General features: G+C 38.4%; 1 protein-coding gene across 1 annotated transcript; it reads left to right on the forward strand.

Annotated features, from left to right (window-relative positions):
* The first annotated feature begins 1,530 nt into the window (after nucleotides 1-1,530).
* scamp2 (secretory carrier membrane protein 2) lies at nucleotides 1,531-13,623 on the forward strand. The gene is made up of 9 exons (XM_087797445.1): nucleotides 1,531-1,673; nucleotides 3,468-3,539; nucleotides 4,765-4,839; nucleotides 4,928-5,039; nucleotides 8,140-8,268; nucleotides 9,248-9,407; nucleotides 9,481-9,582; nucleotides 10,044-10,161; nucleotides 12,605-13,623. The coding sequence occupies exons 1-9, from the start codon at nucleotides 1,620-1,622 to the stop codon at nucleotides 12,752-12,754; spliced, it is 972 nt and encodes a 323-aa protein (XP_087653571.1). The 5' UTR covers nucleotides 1,531-1,619; the 3' UTR covers nucleotides 12,755-13,623.
* The last annotated feature ends 3,138 nt before the right edge of the window (nucleotides 13,624-16,761 follow it).

Consider the following 16,761-nt stretch of genomic DNA (forward strand, 5'->3'; position numbering starts at 1 on the left):
GATACACACTAGTCTTATTCTATTTAATGACAAATACACCTTTGTTATTGTGAAGATAAGCTTTCAGAGTCTGTGTTTAGCTCGGGCGGTTCAGCAATTCACAACATAATGTTCACAAAAGTGTTGAACTTTGTTGTTTAGCTACAAAATAACTTCATTTACAACAATGATTCTGTTTGGGAGAAAAACACTATTTTATTTTCACTCCTACTTTGTGTGTGAGAGAAATCTACAATGCTGTCACCTGCTGTTCCGTTTATGCTGCTGTCTTTAAAAATGAATGAATAATATAAATAAAATGTATCTAGAGTCTATCTGGGGCTCAGTGTGGCCCTTTTTACTGTATTCATGTGGCCCTTATGAGGCCAAATACTATTTAGAAACTAACACATTTAATTTGTATTTTTTTTATTATTATTAATTATTGCCAGATCAACTCGAGATATGACTTAATTGTTTTAGGAGATTTGTCCTCCATTTTTTGAATCCTTTTATTGTCTGTCCAATAGGGAAAAAGTGCTATTACATCAGATAATTTTTTTAAATTATTCTTATATCCAATTTAGGTTGATTTTATTAGATTCGTTTCTGGAACTTAATTTTTAGTTTTAAATGTTCTTTGTGCTTACATTAAATGTAAGGTTTTCGCTCCTGTGTTTTTCACTATTGTATATTGTTTAAACTTCCCACCACTGATGTAGAGCAATAATAAAAATAAAATCAATTCTAAATACATTGTGTTAATAAGCAGGTTGGTGGAGAGTCTGTACCAACGAAGTCTCATTTTAGTTTCCGTGTAGTTGTTGTTAATGTATACTTATTATTGTTTACTTCTTTTTATCTGTGTGTGTAAATTGAGCTGCTGGTACCATGTCCTCTCACTGTGGGATTAATAAAGTAAGTAAGTAAGTTGTTTTTATTTATAGAGCGCTTTTCCAGACCAGGGTCACAAAGCACTTGAACAATCAAAACAATATTCAATAAAGTATATACTTTAAAGATCAATATAAAACTGATAACACAACAGAAGTCTTAAGATGTTTCTTGAAGGAGTCAGTCGACTCCATCAAGTCCTGTTATCTTAATCTTATTTTATCTTAGTTATATTTTAGTTTAGCAAATTTAACTGCACACATTCATTTTGCATTCAAAATGTTCATTTTAGTAATTGTATTTTATTGGAATCATGTTTTCTTTGGGGAAAAGAATCGCCCAAAAAACCCTCAATACTTTAAAAGGTTATTTGTTTGTAAGAATGAACCCATGAATCATATACAAATCTACCTATGTATAAATATATACATCTTATAAATAATTTATTCGTTTTCTTTACCGTTTAATCGTGGGCCGCGCGGGATTTTTTATTTATAAATCAGACTTCCTTAAATCTAAATTAATTAAATTATTTCACTATATCATAATAAATAAGCCATGTTGTCATTTTTAAACAGTTTGTGTCATTATTATTATTAAATAATAAAATTATATTCGCGCGTCACGCGTGACGTCACTCGCCCGCAGGACGTGAAATCACGGAAGTCAGAGAAGAAACTTCTACTCGCTGCTCCGCTATTCATGCGCCGCTCGCAGGGGAAATAAAAGCCCGAAACGGTTCCAAAATGTCCGTCGAAACGAACCCGTTCGCGGACACGACCGGCGACGACCCGTTCAGCGTAAGTTCTTCATGTTTTTATTTCTTTAACTCAAAGTTAAAAGAGGAGTTTTTCGGGTAAACGCTCGTATCGTCGTCAGAGCTCGTGATGGACGGGACTCGCAGCCAATCACAAGGCTCGGATACCTAAAGAGGCGGGGCGTCGTTGTTCCAGGAAGTGTTTCGTCCTGTCATATTGTTGTTTCCAGCCACGTTACAGGATTTCAAACGTGTTTTCACTAAGAAATATGACGTATAAATGTCATCAAAACATGTCTTTCTTCGTGAGAATATCACCTGACGGGGATGAACGAGGTTTTAGGTCATAAATAGACAGAAACATGTCCAAAGTTATGACTTTACGATGACAGGACTTATCATTGTTTCATTGCATTTCAAAGTCCATTGAAACGTATAATATCAACTCATGAATCATTCATGGTTGAGACAATATTGTCTTCTTTGTTTGAAGCTTCCTGTTTGGTTTCTTGTCACATGGCTTTGGTTTGACCCAGAAGACGAGGCTACAGTAGAAATATTAGTTCAGTTTTTTTTAACTCAAGATTGTCTGCTAACCATAGGTTCACTTCTACTGTGAATACAGATTAAAAATAATAATAAAATGGTTGAGAAAATACAACTTTAAAACCTCCACACAAGCATGAATTTTTGGCCTTTACTTATTCTATCCTATACTCTGTATTATCGACACCTGTTTGATCCTCTTAATGTGTTTAAAAGATTCATGTTCAAATACTAATGTATATTAAAGAAGAATTATTTGGTCCATTATCATGAGATTTTATTGAAAACAACTTCTGTCTGTGAGAACAATGAGCATAAAACGAGGCTGGATTTTACAGCATCAGACGATAATCAGAAACAGGCAAAATATATGTATTTTTATATATATATATATATATATATATATATATATATATATATATATATATATATATATATATATATATATATATACTGTAGTAACAAGGATATATTTGTAGTATTGTGCAGTACTCTGGTGTTGCAGAATTTACAGATTTACAGACCACATGACTCTTGAAGAAGTCGTAACTGCTTTCATTTTTTTTTCAAACCAAAATATGTAAAAAACTGCTGTAGTCCACTGTATCCTCTCGTCCTCAGTCATCGCCTGGATCTCACATTTCACATCATTTCATTGTTATCTTTAACCGCAGAAGGACGTAATGACTGCAACAATTAGAGCGACAGGAAGTTTAATTGCAACACACGAATGAACAAGAATACTTTATATTTTTAATTTTATACAAACTTCAAATAATAAAATAATAATAAAAAACGATACAGGGCTGTTGAATATTGATACAGTATCGTTAAAAAAAGATATATTGGGCGATATTTAAGTGTATTAATATACTTAACAGTCTCTGGACCTCAAGTATCTGAGGATTGAAAGTCTGTGTTGCTCAGTGACTGAAATCATCAACTCTTGAAAAGATCTGCATGAAAGAAAGAATGAATGTTTAAAAATGATGAAGACCTAAAGGAAAGGTTTGTCTTTGAGGTCAGTATTTGCTTTTTTTTAGGTCATACATACTCGTTTTTTCACCATTATACAGACTATTCTTTTCATTTTCTAACGCTTACTTATTATTGAAAGAAAATCGTACACTGTGACTTTTTTGGATTTCGTTTAGATTCTGTCACTGTTGAAGTAAACATTACTGACGTCTTGTACTTTTAACTGGGAGAACGGAACCTTTTTGTGTAACGGAATACAAGAATGAAGCTACTATTGAAAACATGACATTAAATCATTGTGGTTTCTTTTCAGGACCCGTCCATCTCACAAGTCACCCACTCCAAAATAGAACCCGTGGAAGATTACAACGTCATCTCTGAACATGTAAGAAGTATTTTACGCTCCTTCGTTTTCCATTCTTTACCACCTAAGATGTCACTGTGTATTGACCACTTAAAATGTTTAGAAGTAGTGCTGCACGATATTGGAAATATGTGTGATATTTGATATTGAAGTCAGCGCGCCATTGTGCGTTGCCATAGCAACCGAGCCAAGCAAGCTGCGCCACACAGTTCACAGACGGACGGAGACGTAAACAACAACGAGACATAGAAGTACAAATTGACAACTTTACAGAACGTGAAACTGATTGGTCGAAGTGCGCATTTAATAAATGCTTAATTTATACAATATATAATTATAAATTATCGCACATGTTTTCAATATGCATATCGCGATATCAATACTTTTTTGATATATCGTGCAGCCCTAATTAGAAGTTCTTGGATTCATGTCTGAAATACCCTCAAGATGCCTCGAGTTTCATTCGTAACGATCATGTAGGTTGAAACCTGGAGAGAAGTAATTAAAAGACATTTTAAATGTCAAGTCATTCTTTAGGGGAAGTTCAATAAAATGTCTCTCTCCAAAATTACTGATTAATTCATTTTATTCATCAATATTTCCTGAAAGACCATCAATGAACCAGGGGTGTGTATCGGCAAAAATCTGGCGATACGATATATATCATGATACAGGGGAAACTATACAATATTTTGTGATATTGTTAAAGCAACAACATATTTATAGTACTAGCATACTTTGCTCTGGTGTTGTAGTATTTACAGACCACATGACTCTTAACGAATTCGTAACTGCTTTCATTCGTTTTCAAACCAAAATATGTCCAAACATCAGCTTTAAAAGCTGCTGGAGTCACTGTATCCTCTCATCCTCAGTCATCTCCGGGATCTTGCAGGAGTTCAATGTTCCTTTAGCTTTGGAGGATGTAACGACTGCTGCCATCTAGCGGCCGGAAGTCTAATTGCAACACAAAAATTGTAAATTATATAGTATTATTTAATTAAAACTTTATTGAAATATAAACCAAACAATAATTATGATACAAAATAAATGGGATTAAAAGAAAAAAAAAAGAACTTTAACAAAAGATTTAAATCGATAAATTGCTGTTAATTATTGATGCAGTATCTCGGATGAAGTATCGCAATATTTAAGTGTATAAATATTTTTCTTACTCCTCCACTATAAACTCAATGATTTCCACATATGATGTTCTTTCTCACACGTTTTTCCCCCAAAACCTCAGGGCGGCTCGGCTGCCAACACGACCTCGCCCTACCAGCCTGCAGTCCTGCAGCCGTCCACGGTTCCCAGTCCTCAGGTGAGTGGCTTCACCTCCAGCGTTCACACCAGACACACGTCCGTCTCGGCAGATCTGACGAGAGCTCGATGCAAACGTCTTCTTCTAGATGGTGGCTCAGGCGGCGCAGACAGACCTGCTGAGGCAGCAGGACGAGCTGGAGAAGAAAGCTGCTGAGCTGGACAGAAGGGAGAAGGAGCTGCAATCACGAAAGTCGACAGGTCACCAAAGACAATCCCTCCTCGTCCCTCCCTTCAGGCTGCAGCAGCAGCTTTAGCTCCCACCGCTCTAGTACGGTGGCTGGGAAGTACAAAACAAATATTTACAAACTCACGTATCTTAGTAAACTCTACTACATGCACATACTAGAGGTGTGTGTTGGACAGAATCTGGTGATACCATATAAGTTTAAATCAATTTTATTTATAGTGTCTTATCATCTCAAGACACTTTACAGTTTAAGACTATGATACGATATATAGTGATACTGTAGGATGTATTTGTAGTACTGTCCAGTACTTGACTCTGGTGTTGTAGTATTTACAGACCACATGACTCTTGACGAAGTCGTAACTGCTTTCATTTGTTTTCAAACCAAAATATGTCCAAACATCAGCTTTAAAAGCTGCTGGAGTCACTGTATCCTCTCGTCCTCAGTAATCAGCAGGATATCCTTGTATATTTTTTTGCTACCTTTTGCTGCGGAGGACAGAATGGCTGCAGCCATCTAGCGGCTGGAAGTTTAATTGCAACACAAAAATGAACAATTGAAGTTAATATTTGAATGTTAATTATAAATAAAAAATAAAATAAATGTATTGCAATACAAACCATAACATAACTATGGGGTGGGATTATTTGAGTGCGAAAAAAGGATGAATAAAAAATATTTAAAAGGAAAATAAAAAAAGTCGATGGTCGCAAAATTTCTATGTATCGATATTTTCTTACAAATGTTACTTGTAATAGTGAGTAGTCGATAGAAAGCGACACTTGACATCCATCCAAGGACGTGGTGCGATATATTGAGTCGTGTCTCGAGCTGTGTCTCAAATCACATACTTGTGTACTTAAACTTAGTATTTTTAGTGCAGAAGTGCATCTCAATTCTTAGTATATAAATGTAGTGCTCCATACACACTAAATTGTCATTAAAACACACACAAAACTGAGTATGGATCGATGGATACTTTCTACACTAAACGACTCCATCTAAGTGACGTTGTAAACGGATGTTACGTCATATATATATATATATAAACTTCCAGGTGTATTTTCAGCAGCAGTAGGAGGACGCTGATACCAGCTTTAATATCTCGCAAATATTTCTCATATTTCTTGATCCAAACCAAACGTGCTGCCAGCAGGTGGCGATAGTGTTCCTACAGCTGGTTGCAACATCGTTAAATAGTAGTAGAAGAAGACGCGTCATTTCCTGTTAGTGTGTAGCAGCAGAGTTTGATTTGAGACATACTATCTGTGGAGGATTAGTTACTAGTTAGTACGTACACTATCCTGATGATACTAACTTCTAGTATACTAAGAGAAGTATGTGATTTGAGACATACTATCTGTGGAGGATTAGTTACTAGATAGTACGTACACTATCCTGATGATACTAACTTCTAGTATACTAAGAGAAGTATGTTTGAGACATACTATCTGTGGAGGATTAGTTCCTAGTTAGTCCGTACACTATCCTGATGATACTAACTTCTAGTATACTAAGAGAAGTATGTGATTTGAGACAAACTATCTGTGGAGGATTAGTTCCTAGTTAGTACGTACACTATCCTGATGATACTAACTTCTAGTATACTAAGAGAAGTATGTTTGAGACATACTATCTGTGGAGGATTAGTTCCTAGTTAGTACGTACACTATCCTGATGATACTAACTTCTAGTATACTAAGAGAAGTATGTTTGAGACATACTATCTGTGGAGGATTAGTTACTAGTTAGTACGTACACTATCCTGATGATACTAACTTCTAGTATACTAAGAGAAGTATGTTTGAGACAAACTATCTGTGGAGGATTAGTTACTAGTTAGTACGTACACTATCCTGATGATACTAACCAGTGCACTAAGAGAAGTATGTGATTTGAGACATACTATCTGTGGAGGATTAGTTCCTAGTTAGTACGTACACTATCCTGATGATACTAACTTCTAGTATACTAAGAGAAGTATGTTTGAGACATACTATCTGTGGAGGATTAGTTACTAGTTAGTACGTACACTATCCTGATGATACTAACTTCTAGTATACTAAGAGAAGTATGTTTGAGACAAACTATCTGTGGAGGATTAGTTACTAGTTAGTACGTACACTATCCTGATGATACTAACCAGTGCACTAAGAGAAGTATGTGATTTGAGACATACTATCTGTGGAGGATTAGTTCCTAGTTAGTACGTACACTATCCTGATGATACTAACTTCTAGTATACTAAGAGAAGTATGTTTGAGACATACTATCTGTGGAGGATTAGTTACTAGTTAGTACGTACACTATCCTGATGATACTAACTTCTAGTATACTAAGAGAAGTATGTTTGAGACAAACTATCTGTGGAGGATTAGTTACTAGTTAGTACGTACACTATCCTGATGATACTAACCAGTGCACTAAGAGAAGTATGTGATTTGAGACATACTATCTGTGGAGGATTAGTTCCTAGTTAGTACGTACACTATCCTGATGATACTAACTTCTAGTATACTAAGAGAAGTATGTTTGAGACATACTATCTGTGGAGGATTAGTTACTAGTTAGTACGTACACTATCCTGATGATACTAACTTCTAGTATACTAAGAGAAGTATGTTTGAGACAAACTATCTGTGGAGGATTAGTTACTAGTTAGTACGTACACTATCCTGATGATACTAACCAGTGCACTAAGAGAAGTATGAGGTTTGAGACACAGCTCTGGTGATATTGACGTTGCAATGCTAGAAAACTTCACGATCATACTGTCATCGTCTCGGATCTTTATCGTTAAATAAAAGAAAGAAGGAGCAAGAATTGAAGTTCGAAGCAAGTTTGAGATCATTTAACAACTTTTTTCATCGTCTTCGTCAGGTTTATTACATAAATGATGAACCTCAGCATTACCGAGAGACGGAGAAAGTGAAGAACAGATTATTTCTGCCCCATATTCTCTCTGTTCCTTTGTTCCCTGGTCAGGATTTTCACCTCCTGAGCTCCACGTCTAAATGAAGCCGACGATACTTTCATCTTATCTTGACGTTAAGAAAATGGAGCGAGTACTTTAGTTTAACATTCAAATAATCCATGTCATGCATCCACAGGACGCGAGAACAACTGGCCTCCACTGCCCAAAAGTTTCCCCATCAAACCCTGTTTTTACCAGGACTTTTCGGAAGAAATCCCCCAGGAATACCAGAGAGTCAGCAAGATGATGTACTACCTCTGGATGTGTGAGTACATGACGACGATGACATCAGTGCTGTCGTGAATTATTGTCCGTCCTCCATATTCTACTTGACAATAAATCGTTCTTTTTCAACTGTAAAATCTACGGTGGCTGGGAGGTGCAAAACGAATTTGAAACAAAATCGCAATTTCTTGACACAAATGTTCAAACACTGAAACAAATTTACAAATATTTAAAGATGCACTTATTTATTTTATTTTTATTTTTTCAAATTCTTGAAACTAAATAACAAACCCTCAAACTTAATCACAATTTCTTGACACAAATTGTCAAACACTGAAGCACAATTCAAATTTTCCTGAAACAAAATAGTAAAAAGAAAAATAAAGAATTCAAATTGACAATTTCTTGAAACAAATGTTCCCTTTTTTGAAACACATTTTCAATTTCTTCAGTCAGATTAAACATTTTAAGACACAAATTATCAAACACTGAAACAAATCTACAAATATTGAAACACAATTCAAATTTTGTATAAATACTGTAAAAAATGCTGTAAAAAGTAAAATTTCTTCAGGCAAATTTTCTATTTTTTGAAACCGATTTACAATTTCAAGACAGAAGTAATCAAACACTGAAAGAAATATTGAATCACGATGATTCAAATTTTCATGAAGCAAATATTGTATATTTATGTGTGTGTGTATATATATATATATATATATATATATATATATATATATATGCTGAAATTCTTGAAACAAATGTATAATTTCTTGGTGCACATTTTTAGACACTGACCCAAGATTGAAACTTTCATAAAACAAATGCATATACCCTGAAAAATATGTACAATTCTTGAAAAAAAGAATCGATTTCTTGAAAAAATGCAACATTTTTCGATTCTTTTTTTTTACAAAAAAGCTCTTAGAAACAAAGTGAAACAAATGTAGAAACCGTAATCTCGTTTCAATTTCCTGAGACACTTGAAGGATGTTTGACGACATGTTTTCTTCTTGCAGTCAACTCTATGACACTGTTCCTCAACCTGCTGGCGTCTCTGGCCTTGTTCACGACCGACACTTCACACGGAGTAAACTTTGGATTGTCCATCCTGTGGCTCCTGCTCTTCACTCCATGTTCCTTCCTCTGCTGGTACCGACCGGTTTACAACGCCTTCAAGTAAGACTCTCTCTCTCTTCGCTGCAGCTGCTCACGGAAGGATCTAACAATGTGTTTCTATCACGTCTTCAAGGTCCGACAGTTCCTTCAGCTTCTTCTTCTTCTTCTTTGTCTTTTTCTGCCAAGTCGTCTTCCTCATCATCCAGGCCGTGGGCATCCCTCGCTGGGGCAACAGGTGAGTGGAGAGCTTTTGCAAACCCTTTTCCAAGATGGACTGGAGGCCCCTGGAGATCTGCTTAAGGGCCTAGATTCCTTTTTTCAACTTGAATCGTTGCTTTTTTAAGAACATTTTTTTACTATCAACAATACATTTGATTCAAAGAATCTAGTCTCACGTTCTTTCATTTGTGGGCCCTCGACTCTGGGAGCCTTACTTGTTCGATTATGGAATAGATTTCTAAAAAACGTATACATTAAATTGAACACCTGCAATTAAAAATGTTGAAATTTCTGAAACATTTCTTTTGCATTTTTATTAAAAATTGAAGTAAGTAAAGTTTGAATTCGTAGGGTTTTTTTTAATATAATTAAACAAATGTATGAAAAGACTTTCCACATACAGTTTGATATTCTGATTACAATAATAAGATGATGTTTGGATCTTAACCTTTAACGTTTTTTTTCACTTTCACACAGCGGCTGGATTTCTGCCTTCAATGCCTTCAGGGAAAACAAAGCTGTTGGAGTCATCATGCTCATCGTGGCCTGTCTTTTCACCATGACTGCCGTGACGTCGATCTTCCTGCTGAAGATGGTGAGTCGACCTTTCATCGCCACTGATCTGAGAAAATAGAAATTCTTGTCCACTCTGTTTATTTTTCACTACATTGATGATCGAGAAAATACACTTATTTAGATGGGAACAGTACAAACTAGTGATGAGTTGACTCATGAAACAATTGAGGAGGTATCATGATACAGTCGATGAGGACTCATGATTCAGTCGATGAGGTATCATTATACAGTCGAGGAGGTATCATGATAAAGTCGATGAGGACTCATGATTCAGTTGAGGAGGTATCATGATACAGTTGAGGAGGTATCATGATACAGTCAATGAGGACTCATTATTCAGTTGAGGAGATATCATGATACAGTCGATGAGGACTCATGATTCAGTCGATGAGGTATCATTATACAGTCGAGGAGGTATCATTATACAGTCGAGGAGGTATCATTATACAGTCGAGGAGGTATCATGATACAGTTGAGGAGGTATCATGATACAGTTGAGGAGGTATCATGATACAGCTGATGAGGTATCATGATACAGCTGATGAGGTATCATGATACAGTCTATGATGTATCGTGATGCAGTCGAGGAGGTATCGTGATACAGCTGATGAGGTATAGTGATGCAGTCTATGATGTATCGTGATGCAGTCGAGGAGGTATCGTGATGCAGTCGAGGAGGTATCGTGATGCAGTCTATGATGTATCGTGATGCAGTCTAGGAGGTATGATACAGCTGATGAGGTATAGTGATGCAGTCGAGGAGGTATCGTGTTGCAGTCGAGGAGGTATCGTGATGCAGTCGAGGAGGTATCATGATACAGTTGAGGAGGTATCATGATACAGCTGATGAGGTATCATGATACAGTCTATGATGTATCGTGATGCAGTCGAGGAGGTATCGTGATACAGCTGATGAGGTATAGTGATGCAGTCTATGATGTATCGTGATGCAGTCGAGGAGGTATCGTGATGCAGTCGAGGAGGTATCGTGATGCAGTCTATGATGTATCGTGATGCAGTCGAGGAGGTATGATACAGCTGATGAGGTATAGTGATGCAGTCGAGGAGGTATCGTGTTGCAGTCGAGGAGGTATCATGATACAGTTGAGGAGGTATAGTGATGCAGTCTATGATGTATCGTGATGCAGTCGAGGAGGTATCGTGATGCAGTCTATGATGTATCGTGATGCAGTCGAGGAGGTATGATACAGCTGATGAGGTATAGTGATGCAGTCGAGGAGGTATCGTGTTGCAGTCGAGGAGGTATCGTGATGCAGTCGAGGAGGTATCATGATACAGTCGAGGAGGTATCATGATACAGTTGAGGAGGTATCATGATACAGTTGAGGAGGTATCATGATACAGCTGATGAGGTATCATGATACAGTCTATGATGTATCGTGATGCAGTCGAGGAGGTATCGTGATACAGCTGATGAGGTATAGTGATGCAGTCTATGATGTATCGTGATGCAGTCGAGGAGGTATCGTGATGCAGTCGAGGAGGTATCGTGATGCAGTCTAGGAGGTATCGTGATGCAGTCTATGATGTATCGTGATGCAGTCGAGGAGGTATCGTGATGCAGTCGAGGAGGTATCGTGATGCAGTCGAGGAGGTATCGTGATGCAGTCTAGGAGGTATCGTGATGCAGTCTATGATGTATCGTGATGCAGTCGAGGAGGTATGGTACAGCTGATGAGGTATAGTGATGCAGTCGAGGAGGTATCGTGTTGCAGTCGAGGAGGTATCATGATACAGTTGAGGAGGTATCATGATACAGCTGATGAGGTATCATGATACAGTCTATGATGTATCGTGATGCAGTCGAGGAGGTATCGTGATACAGCTGATGAGGTATAGTGATGCAGTCTATGATGTATCGTGATTCAGTCGAGGAGGTATCGTGATGCAGTCTATGATGTATCGTGATGCAGTCGAGGAGGTATGATACAGCTGATGAGGTATAGTGATGCAGTCGAGGAGGTATCGTGTTGCAGTCGAGGAGGTATCGTGATGCAGTCGAGGAGGTATCATGATACAGCTGATGAGGTATAGTGATGCAGTCGAGGAGGTATCGTGATGCAGTCGCCGAGGACGTTTTAAAAGGCCACTAGATGGCACTCCAGGTCTGAAAATGGTGCCAGGCTTCATTGAATTATTAGAGCAGAGCCATAGATAATAAAGCAGAGAGCCTTTTAAAATGAAGACATTGTATCAGGATACCTCATCGACTGTATCATGATGCCTCATCAACTGTATTATGAGTCCTCATCACTAGAAAAAAATATTTATTAAAATAAACGTATGATACTCATGGTACAGGATAGATGTAAATGTATTGATCCCTCTGGAAATTGTAAATAATGTTGAGTGAAATAACAAAAAAAAACAATTTTACTGCGACGAGTGATCATCCGTGTTTTGTTTCATACTCCATTCAATTGTTATGTGATCCTGTGCAGGTTCACAGCATGTACCGTCACACTGGAGCCAGTTTCCAAAAAGCCCAGCAGGAATTCTCTCAGGGCGTCTTAACCAACAACACCTTCCGGTCCGCCGCCTCTTCTGCCGCTTCCTCCGCCGCTCAGGGCGCCTTCCAGGGAAACAACTGAGTGAGGATGTGATCGTCCACGAGAAAGTTCCTCCCTTTGTCTTCACGCCTACAACCTTGTATTTCACGTTGATGATACCTTGTGACGTGCTGATGAAGCTTCATGAAACAGTGTCATCGTTTTTCCACTAGATGTTGCTACAGGTGTGTATTGGCAAGAATCTAACAATACTATAAATATCACGATGTGATATGTTATGATACTGTAGTAACAAGGATGTATTTGTACTATTATCGAGTACTTGACAAAGTCATAATTGATTTTGTTTGTTTTCAAATCAAAACATGTCCAAACATCAGCTTTAAAAGCTGCTGGAGTCGACTGTATCCTCTCGTCCTCAGTCATCGCCCCCTGCCGAGCTCATAAAAATATGACACTGTTTCGTGAAGCTTTGTCCACACGTCTCATTTATGTGTCACTTATTTCTAATGATAGGCGAAGCTTCATGAAACAGTGTCATGTTGTTCAGAGGTCAGCAGGTGGCGCCATCACTTTAAAAATGATGTTTCATTGGAACAGTTTGAATCAAAGGAGAATAGTGCAGAGAACGCCATCTAGTGGACTCTGAAGATAATGACAGTGCTTCATGAAGCTTCATCAAACCGTCGCTACTTATTTCCGCGCGTTAACCAATGGGCTTCAGCGCATGTCTGTGAGTGTGTTGGCGCTTCTATTCAACTGTAATATATTGTTTGTGTCAAATCTGTCAGACAAATCATACTATTTATGGTTATGCTGGCCATCATTTCACATTGTTTATACCTGACGTGACTTTGTGTTGTTGTATTGTGTCGCCTGAGCTGCTTCAATCAATTTGTTCCAATGATTTTTGATTTGTTCAATAAACGACTCTGTCTTATCATTGAAAATACATGGTTTGATTTAAAGTTGATCTAAAGTGTTCATGTACTTTGATCATAAATATTTACATAAGGAAGTAGAGGACCGTTGTAACAGTTTGTTTTGTGTCTAAACAAGAAGGATGTGTTTCGACTGCAGTTCATACAAAACTCTGCAGCCAGAATTCTGAGCCGCTCTAGTAGAAGTAAGTAAGTAATATTTATTTATATTGCGCTTTTCCAAAACAATACTCAAAAAAGTATATACTTTAAAGATCAAGATAATACTGAGAACAACACAGGAGTTCCAGAAAATCAAGGAAAAGCCTGAACAAATAAAAACGTCTTAAGATGTTTCTTGAAGGAGTCAGTAGATCCATCAAGCGCAAAGAGAGAGAAGATCGTTCCAAAGCTTAGGAGCAACAGTCTGGAAGGACTACCATAAGTAGATTCTGATCCACAGACCTCAGAGCCCGAGCTGGGGTGTAAGTCTGGATCAGATCACTGATGGAAGGTCTGACCATGAATAGATCTGAAAGTAAGAACCAGAATTTTAAAATGATCCTGAAAGAAACTGGCAGCCAGTGAAGAGTTTGAAGGAGAAATGTGAGTTCTTCTATCAATCTTGCAATCTTGGTTATTTCTCCTGATGATAAGGTTCCAGGGTTGAGTCAGTACTTGGGTGACTTAGGTCAGTCTGTCAAACTGAGCCTGAGAAACCTGGGTGTTGTATTTGATAAAGACATGTCTCTAGTTCGACACTGAAGAAAACTGACCAGAAACTGTTTCCTTCAACTGAGAAAAATCTCTAAACTTAGGAAAATGTTGTCGGAACATGATCTGGATCTTATAATCCATGCGTTTGTTTCTTCTCGTCTGGACTATTGTAACAGTTTGTTTTCATGTCTTAACAAGAAGGATGTGTCTCGCCTGCAGTTGATTCAGAACTCTGCAGCCAGAATTCTGACCCGCCCTAGTAGAAATTCTGGTTCTTACTTTCAGATCTATTCATGGTCAGACCTTCCATCAGTGATCTGATCCAGACTTACACCCCAGCTCGGGCTCTGAGGTCTGTGGATCAGAATCTACTGATGGTTCCTGAACTTCCGGACCAGAGGAGAGAAATCCTTCCAGACTGTTGCTCCTAAGCTTTGGAACCATCTCTGTGTTTGATGATCTACTGACTCCTTCAAGAAACATCTGTGTTTGATGATCTACTGACTCCTTCAAGAAACATCTGTGTTTGATGATCTACTGATTCCTTCAAGAAACATCTGTGTTTGATGATCTACTGACTCCTTCAAGAAACATCTGTGTTTGATGATCTACTGACTCCTTCAAGAAACATCTGTGTTTGATGATCTACTGACTCCTTCAAGGAACATCTGTGTTTGATGATCTACTGACTCCTTCAAGAAACATCTGTGTTTGATGATCTACTGACTCCTTCAAGGAACATCTGTGTTTGATGATCTACTGACTCCTTCAAGAAACATCTGTGTTTGATGATCTACTGATTCCTTCAAGAAACATCTGTGTTTGATGATCTACTGACTCCTTCAAGAAACATCTGTGTTTGATGATCTACTGACTCCTTCAAGAAACATCTGTGTTTGATGATCTACTGACTCCTTCAAGGAACATCTGTGTTTGATGATCTACTGACTCCTTCAAGAAACATCTGTGTTTGATGATCTACTGACTCCTTCAAGAAACATCTGTGTTTGATGATCTACTGACTCCTTCAAGAAACATCTGTGTTTGATGATCTACTGACTCCTTCAAGAAACATCTGTGTTTGATGATCTACCGACTCCTTCAAGAAACATCTGTGTTTGATGATCTACTGACTCCTTCAAGAAACATCTGTGTTTGATGATCTACTGACTCCTTCAAGAAACATCTGTGTTTGATGATCTACTGACTCCTTCAAGAAACATCTGTGTTTGATGATCTACTGACTCCTTCAAGAAACATCTGTGTTTGATGATCTACTGACTCCTTCAAGAAACATCTCTGTGTTTGATGATCTACTGACTCCTTCAAGAAACATCTGTGTTTGATGATCTACTGACTCCTTCAAGAAACATCTGTGTTTGATGATCTACTGACTCCTTCAAGAAACATCTGTGTTTGATGATCTACTGACTCCTTCAAGAAACATCTGTGTACATACATCCCAATTATGGTTGAATAATATCATAGTATGAGTCAAAAATTGCTGTAAAGCGAGCATCAGTCTGTGCAGAAGATGAACCTCCCTGAGTGAACGGTAGGGGGCAGCACTCTTAAACGAAAGTGCTGATTCACATCGTTACCAAACCCTTTTTTTTATACTATGTTTCTTTCATACCTGCGGTCATACATGTGCACCGAACCTCTAAGAAACCCATGAATAAATGATCATATTGTGTGTTTCCGCTGGAATAAGACCGTTTATGTTGCGTCATCACTTGTGTTTTCACCTGAACTTTGGTCCCGCGCGGCCACCGTCGTTCACACGAGAAAAAGTTTCCTTTTATTTAATAGTTTAATAGTTTAGATTGTATTTAGGAACCGGAAATAAAAAATGTAAGTAAGTAAGTAAGTAAGTAATATTTATTTATATAGCGCTTTTCGAGACCAGGGTCACAAAGCGCTATAACAATCAAAACAATACTCAAAACAGTACATACTTCAAGGATCAAGAAAACACCTCCACATTCCGACACAAGCCGGCGTCCCTTCAACATGGGACCTCCCTCCTCCCTCCCTCATCACCTTCTCTCTCATCCCTCCATCCCTCCCTCTCATCTCTCCCTCCCTCCCTCCCTCCCTCCATCACCTCCTCTCTCATCCCCCCTCCCCCTCTCTCATCCCTCCCTCCCTCCCTCCCTCCCTCCCCCCCTCCCTCCCTCCCTCATCACCTCCTCTCTCATCCCTCCATCCCTCTCATCTCTCCCTCCCTCCTTCCCCCCTCTCTCATCCCTCCCTCCCTCCATCACCTCCTCTCTCATCGCTCCCTCTCTCATCCCTCCATCCCTCCCTCCCTCCACCACCTCCTCTCTCCTCCCTCCCTCAGCACCTCCTCTCTCATCCCTCCCTCCCTCCCTCACCTCCTCTCTCTCTCATCCCTCCCTCCCTCTCCTCCCTCCCTCCCTCCCTCATCACCTCCTCTCTCATCCCTCC

This window comes from Callionymus lyra, chromosome 8 (genome assembly GCF_982586985.1).
Source record: "Callionymus lyra chromosome 8, fCalLyr1.hap1.1, whole genome shotgun sequence".
Lineage (NCBI taxonomy): Eukaryota > Metazoa > Chordata > Actinopteri > Syngnathiformes > Callionymidae > Callionymus > Callionymus lyra.

Bases quoted from the DNA above. Each gene is read 5' to 3' on its own strand.
- scamp2 (XM_087797445.1), top strand. From the start codon at position 1,620: ATGTCCGTCGAAACGAACCCGTTCGCGGACACGACCGGCGACGACCCG. The intron at 8,269-9,247 runs GTGAGTACATGA...TTCTTCTTGCAG, and splicing joins GATGTACTACCTCTGGATGT to TCAACTCTATGACACTGTTC. The intron at 9,583-10,043 runs GTGAGTGGAGAG...ACTTTCACACAG, and splicing joins ATCCCTCGCTGGGGCAACAG to CGGCTGGATTTCTGCCTTCA.